Source organism: Anolis sagrei, chromosome 3 (genome assembly GCF_037176765.1).
Source record: "Anolis sagrei isolate rAnoSag1 chromosome 3, rAnoSag1.mat, whole genome shotgun sequence".
NCBI lineage: Eukaryota > Metazoa > Chordata > Lepidosauria > Squamata > Dactyloidae > Anolis > Anolis sagrei.
In genome coordinates this window covers 80,966,289-80,979,898 of record NC_090023.1, presented here as the reverse complement: position 1 = coordinate 80,979,898, position 13,610 = coordinate 80,966,289, and the positions used below count along the sequence as shown (strand labels likewise).

General features: G+C 40.4%; 1 protein-coding gene across 1 annotated transcript; it reads right to left on the bottom strand.

The window, feature by feature from the left end:
- Window positions 1-464: 464 nt before the first annotated feature.
- LOC132763840 (uncharacterized) lies at window positions 465-13,120 on the bottom strand. The gene is made up of 2 exons (XM_067466238.1): window positions 12,945-13,120; window positions 465-1,434 (listed from the first exon to the last, which is right to left on the bottom strand). The coding sequence occupies exons 1-2, from the start codon at window positions 13,118-13,120 to the stop codon at window positions 465-467; spliced, it is 1,146 nt and encodes a 381-aa protein (XP_067322339.1).
- Window positions 13,121-13,610: the final 490 nt, after the last annotated feature.

Sequence of the window (13,610 nt, the reverse complement as noted above, 5' to 3'; positions counted from 1 at the left end):
ATTCCTCCTCCATAGGGCAGGTGAGGTACAAAAGGCCCGTGGTTCTTCCTAAAGCCATCTTAGCAGATCCATCTTCCTCAAATGATAGCCTTGCTTTTAGTTTGCACAGCATGTCCCTTCCCAGCAATGGAACTGGGCAGTTAGGCATATATAAAAAGCTGTGGGTGACTTCTTTATTTGCTAGCTGACATCTTCTCTCCTGTAGAAAGGGTCGGAGACATTGATCTCCTGTTGCTCCCATAACTTTTATGGTTTGCTGGGTTATGGGGGCCAATGGGGTGGTAACTACTGATTTTTCCGCTCCTGTGTCAACTAGGAATGTTATTTCTTGGGATCCTACTTTTGCCTTGACCAAGGGTTCCCTGGATCCCAAGGTTAGAACCCCGGACTGGCTTCAGTCCTCTTCTGGCCCTGTCCATTGGGGGCCTCCGGCCAATCCAATGAATCCTTCTTCCCCTGGCTGCTCACATGCTTCTTGATAGAAGGGTCTCTTGTCTTCCGGGCACCTCACTTCCTCTTCCTCTCTGCTCTTGTGGGTGTCCTCTTCCTCTCCCTCTTCTTATCTGGGGGCAATCTCTCCTCCAATGCCCCTGTTGTTTACAGTTGGAACATTGGTCCTGCCCAAGGGGCTGTCCTCTTCCTGGCCCATAACTTCGCCCTCTGCTTCGCCCTCTGCTTTGCTCTCTTCCTGGGTTCCATTCCCTCAGTGCTGCAGCCAAGCAAATGGCTTGAGCTCTCATCTGCCTCTGTTTATCCCTCTTCTCTTCCTGATCTCTATTTGCCATGACTCTATTAGCAATTTCAATTAATTGAGACATGTTCATTCCAGCAAACCCATCCAATTTCTGTAGCTTTCTTCTAATATCTGGGGCGCTTTGTTCTACAAAAGTTGCATTCACCATGTTTCTATTGGCTTCCTCTGCGGGATTGAAAGGCGTGTATTGTCTGTAGGCACTTAACAGCCTTTCCAGGTAGGCGCCTGGGCTTTCATCGGCACCTTGCTTTATTTCTTTTACTTTAGATAAGTTAGTAGGCTTTTTCCCAGCTTCTGCAAGGCCTTGGATCATTAACTGGCCATACTGACGAATTCGAGCCAATTGGGCTGCTGTATTAGGATCCCATTGTGGATCAGTCTCTGGACAAGTCTCCCTCATGTGGTCAACTAGGTTAACAGCAGCATTTCTCCTAGCCTCAGTCTGCCGCTTCATAGCTGCTAAGACCCTTTTACGTTCCTCCGTAGTAAGGAGGGACGTCATCAACTGCTGACAGTCCTGCCATGTAGGGTCATGTGTATTGACAATATTAGTGAAAACATCTGTCACTGGTCCTGGATCTGTAGAGAAGGGGTGGTGTGTGTTTTCCAATTGAAAAGATCTGAGCTGGTAAATGGCACATGCGTAAAAGCTGGCCGGAACCGAGGCACTTGTTGTCCACCTTCAACTTGGGTCCCTATGAATTCCCTCACTTGACGAAGGGGCATTACTGTAGCCAATTTCTTGTTTGCCTTGTCCATATTCCTTAAGTTATGGTCATGGCCTTTTGCTGCTTTCAGTGTTGCCTTTGCCTGTAGGGATTCTTTTTCAGGGGAAGGAGTTGAAGAAGACTCAGTCATAGTAGAGTCTGTGTCATCATCTAAATCTTCAGGGAGATCTGGGTACAGTTGTGCTGGGGCCATAGGGTACGTTGGAGGGCTTACTGTTGCTGGATCAAGGGCTGGATTTGCAGGGGCCTGGGGGGCTATGAGCTCCCCAGTTGAATAAGGAGGAGGTGCATTTATTTCCTCCTCAACAGGGCATGGCAGAATAGGAGCTTTAGTTTTCTGTGCTAGGAGAGTTTTGCAATGTGCTAAAGCACAAGGCTTCAGCCATTCTGGCATTTGGCGCACCACATCTCCCCAAGCTAGAATATAGGGGATATGTGTGGGATAACTTCCCTCAAAAGGATTTGCTCCTCTTGCTCTATCATAGACACTAGCAATGATTTGTTGATCAAGAGTGCCCTCTTCTGGCCAACCTACGCTAAATTTAACCCATTCCTTTTGGCATAAAGTTTGCAATCTACTGGGCCTTAGTGGTTCTCCATAGTTTAGTTTTCCAAAGCTTTTGTCAAAGTGTGCTAACATGAGCTCTAAAGGAGTTTTAGGCTTGCTGCTAACAGACCCTCCCATGTCAGACAAATGGACAACTAATACACACACAAAAAGGAGAAAGATACGGGATCTAACCATCCGTTGCATCCGTCCCCTGACTCTGCCAGTCGCCCGACAAAGAGAACTGCAAGGGATTCCTTTAGAAGGAACGCCAACCCCAGAGGGGCGGACACGGACCACACTTCCCTTCGCTCACCAGTCTGGGATTCTGCGATCCCCTGTGACCATTCTCTCACACATGCATCCACCACAAGGTACTTGTCTCCCCAACCCCTTTCCTTATTTCTCTAGGCAGTCGGTTTCCCTTTTCTGGTACACAAAGCAAACACAAACCCCAAAAAAGTCTACTAGGGACTGCCTTTTCCAGGTTAATTACTCCTGGGGCCTTCAGCAAAATGCTAAGGCTTTTCCTGACGTCTACACTTTCCTAAAATGTCATGGTGCAATTCATACTCGCCTGATCCGTGGTTTTCGCAGCCTCTTAGGTGAAAGGATGGAATTTCGTCAGAAGCAGCAGTCTGGTTTCACCTTCCCGAGGGCTCCCTCCAATGCCGGCCAGTGAGAGTGCTGTCGAAATGATGCAGCCAGCCTGCTGCCTCGGAGGAATCTTCCAGGCCTCCCAAAAGGCCTCTGTCTTTAATCTTTTTTCCTGCAAACCTCTCTCAAAACTCCTGGCTGGCTCGCCAAAATATGTTAGGGAAGAGAGACGGTTTGAGGAACAAAGACAAAGAGAGATCCAGAGTACTGGAAAGCACGCTTTATTCTCGGTTGGCGCCAACCGGATATAGACCCCCTGGTAGGCCAGGAAAGAAGGGTCCTGAACAAAGGAAATGCTGAGTTTATATACATTTTTGAAAATAAGTATTCATGCATCACAGAAACATCACAATATGCGTCACAAATCTCTACTATTTCACTGACTTCAAAAGCATATTTTCAAAATCAACAAGTTGTCAATCTTCATTAGTGGACTATCTAAAGAGTGGCTATTAATGCACTCCCAGCACCGGGATGTCTCCGGACCTGCTCCATCCATCCTGAGATAACATTCCTGAGACCCCTTAATGGACACTTCATTAGTCAAATTTACGATAAGGTGCCTGGTGCCTGGTACGTATCTTATCGCCCCTTGAAGAGCCAGGCACCACATTTCTTTCCTGGATGCTGGCCTCTAATTTTGCAGCTTTTGAGAAGTCAAGTGAAATAGCCATGCATACATACATTTCTCTTATATATTTTCTAACTCCTATTTCTAATATGGTTATATCAAATATATTTTCCAATATGTGTATTATGTATTTTCATCAAGCCTTCATCACACCGATATCTGCTTTGCATAGTTTTTCCTACCCTAAGTTAAGGGCTAGAAGCAGACAGGTGGGTAACCATTAGACCTTAATTGAATTTCTAATCCCAATGACAGTAGCCCCATTGAATCAATTACTCGAAATAAATTGCATATACATAAATCCCTTATGTGTATATGAGCATCTATGCCTTAAATCACCACTTATGGTGACCCATGAATTGCATAAGGTTTTCTTAGGTACTGAAATATCAGAATTGGTTTTGGCAGTTCTCTCCTCTGAAATATATTTATTTATTTACTTACTATAGCATACCCCACCCTTTTCACCCCGAAGGGGACTCAGAGGAGTTTACAAGTATGCAACAATTCAATGCCACATAGACAGACATACAAATGAAAACAGATTCATATACATATACGGTAGTCTACAGCAACTGATATGCACTAGTGGTCTTCCACACAAGCACTAACCAGGGCTGACCCTGTATAGTTTCTATGACCACACAGGATCTTCATGATATTTATACCTGCAGTCCTTACTTGGAGTCTACCAATTTAATTCAGGTGTTAGGATCCCTTTTTGAACAAAGCATTGGCACTTGCCAAACTCTACCCAGGACTGGTGATATGCAGTTCTAGGTTTGGAAACATTACTCTTTTTTAGCAGCAACTCTCAAAATCCCTCAAGCAGCATGGCTAGTTATGCTGTCTTGGGTATTCTGGGAGATATAATCTAAAGCCATAGCAATTCTAGGCTCAATATTCAATATTCAAGTTTCAAGATTCAGATTGTTTCTATACAATATCCTCATTTTCTGTCTTGCTACTTTTCTTTTATTTTCTTTAAAACCTTTTGAATTCCTTGTGTAACTCATTGGTGTCCTCTGCCTTAGCCTCAATGAGTTCACATGTCAGAAAACACATGAAAACAGCTATTTAAATGAAAGTACCTATAATGGGATGGGGTGAAAGTGTTCAAATGAACTCACAAAACAGTGTCTTCTCCTACTAGAATCATTTAGCCAATGTATCCCAACCCTTCCTGAAGTCAAAATTTAAACTGCAATTAAATCAGCTACTTGTTACACAACCAAGAAAATATTTTTTCTTTGAATATCCTGATATAAACATATGCAACTCTTCATTTGAATGATGATCCTTGCTCAATCATAATGTCATTCTGCTTGGACAAGGAGTTCTGGTTCCATGTGCATAGGGCACATTTCTCACAATTGCCAAGTGCTCTGGAAATACAGGAAGTGTTCATGTGAGGCCACAATTTCTCATATTTTCTTTTAGCACTTAGTGGAGGTTCATCCCTAGGATCAAAACAAATGACCTGGCATGTGATCTTTTGTTATAAGGCAACACTTATTAGCCCAAAATATTTCTAACCATATGTGAAATTTCTCTTTGTATGCAACTATGGAGGCAAAAGTCTCATCTTAACGGATCTGCATTAAACAGAAGTGAATTTATTTATTTATTTATTTACTTACTTACTTCACTTGTATACCGCTCTTCTCAGCCCTCAGGCGACTCAGAGCGGTTATTGATGTAAGGGGCTCTTGTTTTCTGCTGAAGTTTTGTTCCCAAACCCCTGTGAATACCAAAATCCATGGATGCTCAAGTCCCATTATATACAGTGTTATTTGTGTGGAGTGGGGTGGTTTGAAATATTTTCAAACTGTGGATGCTGGAATCCATACAGAATCCATTGCAAAGGGCCAGCTGCATCATTTTGGAATTCGCTGCAGAACACACCTAATTTTTTAATTTAAAGGAAGAACATCATTTTTTAATTTTCTTCCTTTTTAAACTGTTTTTCTTATTCCTTTTTTCAATGTTTTACAATTAACTTAAGCACAATAATTGATTTTGCTCCTTGCTTAATCAATCTTGCTAGGTATTTTCCTTTCATATTATATTATCAAGGCATAATGTATTTAGTCCTATCAGACATTAACAGCTTTTAGATGTGTACTCCCAAAGAAAAAAAGGAAAAAGCACAGGATGAAGTGCTGTTCTTCATCCCTACAGGGCATTATCACATCTTCAGTTTTTACCTTGATTCTATGGGATGCCTGAGCTAAAAATAAAAGCCTTCACAAATCCCATGAAATTTGCATTCTCATCTTCATTGGAGATTTTCTTTCTGCCCACTTCCATGTAAATGTGAAGCTTTCAGCTTTGCAACCAACTTTGCCTTCTTGAGATGTTCTAAAATATGACAGTTCTAAGACTGAGACGAAGTGTGAGCATATGTGTGTGCATGTGTGCATGTGTGTATCTAGGGAAGCTGTTAAAAGCTTTGTACAGTTCGAAGAACTAAACGTGAGGTAATAGGAAAGTGTGTGATGTGAACTTTAATTCCATTCCTCTAAGGAAAGAGGCAAGAGAAAAGTATGCTTTTAGAATGGATGAATATTTTACAATCAATTTAAGTCTCTGTGGGAAAGGAAGAAATGTTGAATGAGGACAAGGAGAGGGAAAAACATTAGAAACTCTTCCTCTCATTCCCTTTCTCTGGGTGGTTCCAGACAGACCGTTATCCCAGGAGCATCCACATTTTAAAAAACGCTGATGTTCCTGGGAGCCCATCTACACACACCCCAGAAAGTACGTGCTTTCTGGGGTGGATGTCAAGATGTTCTCTTGGAGCATTTAATAAACATATAATTAGAGGAAACCTAATAGATGTTTGGAAAAGATACAAGTTAGGGATGGAACCAAAAACACCCCTGTGGCTGAGGCCAATAGAAGCTATAGAGAGACCTACCTGTAAGGACGATGTCAGAACATATGGGGAACTACTTATCAAGTTTAATGGCCAATGGGCACTGAGGGGGAAAGACGAACTGTGTATTAAAGACTGGTTTTGAGATCATCAATTATACAAAAGATTTTAAAAAGACAAGAAGAGGGGATTTGCCTCAAAAAAAATCAAATCTGGAAACTATATTAGACAAAGGGGGAAAAGGCTTAATAGCCAGACTATACAAATATATCCTACACTACAATTTGGAAGATAATTGTGTTAAAACCTCCATGATCTCATGGGCAAAAGATTTAAGGAGAAGCATAGGTTTTGACATCTGGGAAAACCTGTGGAACAATGGATTTAAATTTACAGTGGCAGCTTCAAATAGAGACAATGTATATAAAATGTTCTACAGATGCTACATAACCCCAGCCCTCCTAGCCAAAATGGACAATTCACAAACAGGTTTCTGTTGGAGGTGCAAAACAAAGAAAGGGACTTTTTCATGTATGGTGGTCTTGTGAACTGGTGCAGATCTATTGGAAAAGAATAATAAAGGAAACAAATAAAATGATTCACAACAAAGTAAAAAAAAAAAACAGGGATGTGCCTATTAGGGATATTCAGAGATAGATTAGAACAACCAGAGAGAAAATTTTGTTTGTACAGTTTTGCAGCTGCACGCAATACAATTGCCAAAGATTGGAAAGGGGAGAAAACATTAAGTATCAAAAACTGAAAGGATAAACTGTGGGATTATGCACAGATGGCTAAGATTTCTAGCAATTTGAAATATGAAAATCATGAAATATTTGAAAGAAATTGGAAACTGTGAACCCCATCCACCACAATGAGACGCAGTGGCTGATTCTTCCTCGCCCCTTCTGATCCTTTCCACCTCATTTGCCCAATAGAGATTTGATTCCCAACTATCCCTTCCTTTTAAATTTTTTACATGCCACCAAGTGCCAGCTCCACTCCCCTTTTGAAACTCTTACAACAGATCTGCCCCAGTATGATTCAGTGTCTGAGAAAATGAAATTTGCCCAATATCACCCAGTGGGTTTCCATGGCTAAGAGAGGATTTGAACGCTAGTCTATGGAGTTATAGTGAAAGCTAAAACCACTTCACTCTTCTTACTCTTATAAAGCAGCATACACACAGGAATTAACAACTATGCACAGGTTGCTAACAGCTTTTAAATCTTTTATCAGCACTGTTCACCTGCTTATTGACAATGGAATTTGGTGGAGTAATTGGAGTCACTGTTAATCTGCAATAGTATTGGGTGTTTCAAATATTTCCAGAAACTCAGCAAGTTCTGCAATTTTATCAATTTTGTACCCACTAGGGGAAAGTGATGTTGTCAATTGTGTAACTATTAGGAGGAAGTCAGATTACACTAATCCCAGATACTTCTGAGTAAACATACATAGGACAGCATGATATGGTTTTACCCCACTGCCAGTATTGAAGAATAATTTTCCTGCCAGTTCAGCTGATTTTTATATGTGAAATAGTAAGGGAACTGTCTTGTAGGTTTGGTTGATCCAAAAAAAAAATGCTCAAAACTTGTTTTGGATGTAGGGGGCACTGGTGGTTTGAATCTAAAGTCACTTCCATTTGTTTTTTTTAAAAAAATCAAAACTTTCCAAAACTTCCAAAACTTTGGAATCACTTTGTTAATGGCAGATACATATGTGCAGTAGGAAAAAAAATAGCACTGGCATTGGAGAAAATTCAGGGGATTCTCTCTCCCTCATTTTTAGACCAATCACGATGAAACTTGCTACAGTGGTAGAACACATGCACCACTGTTACTTCACCAAATTTCATAACTTTTGACTTATCCATGGATTTTTGTTGAATTTTCAAATATTTTATAAAAGGTTTTTATAGACTGACCCGGTTTCCCACTGGGAAGTGAATAAGTAAGTATAACTTATGAATTGTCATTTTATACAGAGCAGTCATGGCTCACTGAGAGAGTTCACCACCCCCAGAACCAGGAGGTCATGAATTCAATCCCTGCCAGGGAAAAATTTTCAATTTTTTAATAAAAAAACCAGACGTATCTATTTTTTATTAAAAATTTGAAAACAGATCTACCATTGATAACTGTTTTATCCTGAATCATTTGATTGACAAATACGCCTGTAAGGGAAGACACTTGTATGCTGCCTTTATTGACTTCTCTGCAGCATTTGATACTGTTAACAGAGAAGCATTATGGAATAAGTTGTGCAATCTCAAAATTGAACCTAGGCTGCTGCTACTGATAAAAGCCTTATACACAAACACCTGCTTGAGAGTACGATTTGGGGTGAATGGAGCTATGACAAGCAGGATCAACACATACAAAGGGGTAAGACAAGGGTGTATTTTAGCACCAATATTATTTAATCTTTATATCAATGACCTACCTGGAGTAATGAAAGACCCTGTAGCTCATATGCCTAAAGTCCTAAACACATATTGTAACACTCTGCTGTATGCTGATGATACGATATTACTATCACACTCGCAAGTTGGACTTCGCAGGTTGTTAAGAAGACTCAGTTCCTATTGCCAGAATAACTCTCTAATCATCAACAAGACAAAATCAAAAATAATGGTATTTGGAAAAAGACAGCAGAGACACAGATGGTAATTAGATGGTGAGATAATAGAACAAGTAAACACCTTCCCTTACCTTGGAGTAACTTTCTCTGAGACTGGTTCTTGGACTTCTCATCATCAAAGGAGTGTTCTCAGAGCAAAGGCTAGCCTGAATCTAATACTTAAGCTAAAAACACATAGCTACCCAGGTACCCTAATCCCAATAATTAAAGTGTATAAAGCTAAGATTACACCTATGCTTTTATATGCAGCAGAAGTATGGGGTTTAAGTTCCATCTCAGTAATAGAACAAGCACAATCCCAGTACTTGAGAAGCATACTGGGAGTAGATAAAAGGACCTCCGCTGCTGCAGTGAGAGCAGAACTGGAAATTTACACAATCAATGCACAGTCTAAACTTAGAGCATACAATTACTGGTGTAAAATCAATGTAATGGAGCCTGATAGACTCCCAAAATTGTGCCTACTAGAACAGATAAAATCCCAACTACCGACCTCTTGGATTACACAACTGACAAATTATATAAGAAGTTGTGGGCTTCCTGTCTCCTGCGCCTCAAATGACCAAGTAAGAAAGGGTGCTATACAAAGAATTTTGGATATAGAAGCACAAAAAGATATAGCCACCCTCAGTAAGACTGCTAACCTAAAATGGCTGAGTCAATATAAACGTACATTTCAAACTGCCAACTACCTAAAAATGCAAAAACCAAAACATCTCAGGGAGGTATTCACTCGAGTCAGATTTGATCAGCTCGAGACAATGGTTAGATACGGGAGATTTAACAGCATCCCTTATAATGAATGGAGTTGTATCTGCAGGGCACCTGAAATTGAGGATATAGCACACATATTATCTGATTGCAAATTGTATCAAAAGGTGAGAGACTATCACCTTGGTCCATATATCAAATGGACAATGTATTGGGAATCTCACATCAGAACAACATATTTTATGTGTGGCCAAGACCCAAAAATAACATATAAAACAGCTCTGTACTTAAGCAAAACAATACATCTGAGAACCACATATGTAGGGCTGATTTGGGTAAATTGTAGGGGTGATAATGAAATATGATGTATATACTCAGCTTGATCAGTTTATCAGTTTTATCATGTCTTATCATATTTATTTACTGTATTGTTATATGTGTCTTATTTTAACTTACTACACGGAGTGTGATCAGGTCTTGTCAGGCCTTGTTGTTCTGTTTCTTATTGTGATATGGCCTAAGGGCTAATCAATAAAAATTACTACTACTAATAAAAACATTTTTAATAATAAAGAAAATCTGTTCCTGGTCTGAAAGTGTTATTTCCTGATTCATTGGATGGTCTTTACTTTGAAAGTAGTTGTTCTGCTCCAGGAACTTTGTGTGGCACAAACTGTGTTAAATTGGGGAGACTAGAGATCATATACAGACCCCATCAAGGGATATCTAGACTGACCCCCTTCTTTCCTGCTGGGAAGTGAATAAGAAGACTTCCGAAGTGATATTTCCTACAGGGCAGTTGGTGGCTCACAGACAGCACATCGCCCCCAGAACTGGGAGGCTGCAAGTTCAATCCCTGACAGGGAAAAATGACAAAAAGGAAAAATCATGGCAAATGGTGGCAAATAATATCATTGGAGACCTGATTTTCACAAACTACAAGAATGGCTGTGCTTAGCCACGCCCACCTCATCCCTCTTTGCATCACCGGGGAAGGGAAACCATGAGATTGTAAAACTGTTTGGGCTTTACCAAAGTTATTTAATGGTTGTGAAAATTAAAATAATCTTGGGAGACATTTGAACATTATGGAATATTTCTGAAAAAAATGTAAGTGGTTCCAATTCGGCTTTGTCCCTCCCACCTTTCCTGCATGGTTCAAAACGTCTTCAGAAGCACAAAGTTGGAAGTTTTTTACAACTTTAGGCTCTTACGAACCAAACCTATCCAACCTTACTGTCTTGCACTTTTTTCAGGTCCACAAAACAGCTTAGACAGGACATGTAGTTCCTATAAAACTGCCTTCCTGCAAATATAATCCAAAACGGGGTGGGGAGAGGATACAGAAAGGAAGGGAAGATAGACAATACAGATACTTTTTTCTCTAGCTGACCAGTGGTTGGGGTTATTTTCTTCATTGCCATGATGTTCTTTCTGTTAGGCAGAATGTTCAACCTCCTAGTGACCCTTGATTCATTAGCTAGCGGATAAGACTACATTATGTTGCTCTTCAGTCTGTTCTTGCAAGGGTTTGCTTTCAAAAATTGCATGGCCAATAAGATGTAACTAGCATAATGCTCTCAATTTACTGCATCTCAGTGCTAGACTACTTACATTACTATTACCCATACTCCTTCTCTGACACATATCTCTTTTAAAGTAAAAGGAAAATGACATGAAAACCTCGTCAAAAACAGTTCCTCTATAGGCCTTCCTTATGTTTGGAATGGAAAAGGAGATGGGATACATTGTTACCACACTCTTTTTAATCATTACATGAAATGTATTTAATTTTGTTTCACATTTAAGAATCACATAATCACATATTTTTAAAATGGTTAACCTTTGTTTGACTTTCTATTATGCAATTTTACTGTGATATGAAATAGGAATTCAATTATAAATTACTGTTTAACTGATAAAGGTGTCTCTGTTACATTAACAGCTCCTTGTGTGGTGACATTAGAGAAACTTCCCACAAGGATGGTAAAACACCAAAACATCTGGGCATCCCCTGGGCAATGTCCTTGCAGACAGCCAGTTCTCTCACACCAGATGTGACATGCAGTTTCTCAAGTCGTTCCTGGCACAAAAAAACCAAGAACACAATGAAAATGTATAGGCTAAGCCATACATGCTGAAGGAGGTTTACAAAGGCCATCATATAATTCACATGAGCTGTGGAACTCAAAAATATCTAATATTAATATCTGGGTCACAGGATACAATATTTTTTTTGTATAAGACATTTCATTTATGTTTCAAATGCTTATGTTAGTCACTTGCCTGCTTCTGTATAACTCCCATCTGTATTTTAGTGCTGATGGTTATCTTAGGAATATAAGAGCAGGTGGAAGAGCACTTTTATACCCCATTCATGAAGCACTAATTATTGCAGTATGGCCACTCTTTTATTGTAAGTGATTATACTGAGCATTTGTATTGTGTCTGGAAAACCATGGGATGTGATCATAATGCCAACTTGTTGGTCTCAGTACTACACTGTTACTGAATATAAAGCTATCGGTAATAAAAGACAAGCTAGATTGCCTCATTATTATTACTTTTTAAATGAATGATATTAAATTGAATATATTGAACTCTCAACAATCGCTGAAGTTACAGCTGTTGTTTACACATATTGTGTACTGCAGGGTTTCACTTTTTAATACTGAAAAAGAGACTCTGTGAGGAACAATCTGTACATCTCAACAGCTGCTCAAAGTTTCCAATTTATAATTCAGATTGTTAGATTTCATCCTCCTCTTCGTGTCTACAGCACTCATGTCTCTAAAGTTCCTGTTTATCATAGTAGAGATAATACAGTATTTAAACAGCCTGATATTTCTTTGTTGTTGCACTATCTTCAAGCTGACTTTGACCTATGGTGACCCTATGAATGAGATATTTCTACCTCTGTGGATGTGACATGGCTGGAAAAGCCTAAATAACTGTATCCTCTTGTCAGCCCCTTTGTTACAGCTCATGGCTGATGTGCAATCATACCACTGTTTTGAGTTCTCCCCTGATTTTTTGACTGTTTTCATGGACAATGCTAAGCTATTTCTGCCAGTCAACAATCACTGCGACTTTAGTGCAACAAAAGGTACAATGAGCAAAATAGTAGGCCTGGGTAACAACGCATAAATTTGTTTCTAAAATCGATTTGTAATTGGGGTTTTTTTTTGTTTCGATATTTAAAATAATTACAAAATTTTCCCCTAAAAAAAGTTCGGTATTTACGAAATTTCGTAAATATTTACAAAACATTTTGTAAAGATGGCACCCTTTTTTTTAATATTTTTAAAATATTTTTTTAATTTAATTATTAATTTAGTAGAATAGGGAGGAGAAATTAAAATTATTATTAAGGAAGGAAGGCAGGCACTCACTCTGGCGGGCCCTCTCGCTCGCCGCTCGCTCGCCCCTCTATGCTTAGAGACGGAAAGCGTCCCAAATCCTCCTCCAGCCCCCTCTCCACCTCCCCTGACTTGGGACTGAACGGCTTCTGATCCCAGGACAAACTCCCTTCCAAGGAAAAGTAAAAGCTCACCCTCAGTCCATCCATCCAGCGTGCTTTTCTCCCACTCTTCCCCGGCTTGGAAGAGGGGGAGGAAAGAAGTCATTCAAACACCCCTGCCTGCCGTAGGTATGTGCTTTAAAGCTCTTTCTGTGTATTGGGGGGGGGGAGGGAGGAGATGAGAGATGAACAACACCAAAAGGACTCCTTCTCTACCACCAAAGATAGACTAATGCAATGAAAATGTCTCTGGTTAATCGCCCCTCTCGCTCGCCGCTCGCTCGCCCCTCTCGCTCGCCGCTCGCTCGCCCCTCTATGCTTAGAGACGGAAAGTGTCCCAAATCCTCCTCGAGCCCCCTCTCCACCTCCCCTGACTTGGGACTGAACGGCTTCTGATCCCAGGACAAACTCCCTTTCAAGGAAAAGTAAAAGCTCACCATCAGTCCATCCACCCAGCGTGCTCGCCGCTCGCTCGCCCCTCTCGCTCGCCGCTCGCTCGCCCCTCTCGCTCGCCCTCTCGCTCGCTTGCTCAGCCGGC

Excerpts from the sequence above, each read along its gene's own strand:
- LOC132763840 (XM_067466238.1), bottom strand. The coding sequence starts at position 13,120 with ATGGATGGACTGAGGGTGAGCTTTTACTTTTCCTTGGAAGGGAGTTTG. Across the intron at positions 1,435-12,944 it reads GAGCGAGAGGGCCCGCCAGA|GTGGACAACAAGTGCCTCGG; the intron begins GTGAGTGCCTGC and ends CCCAAGTTGAAG.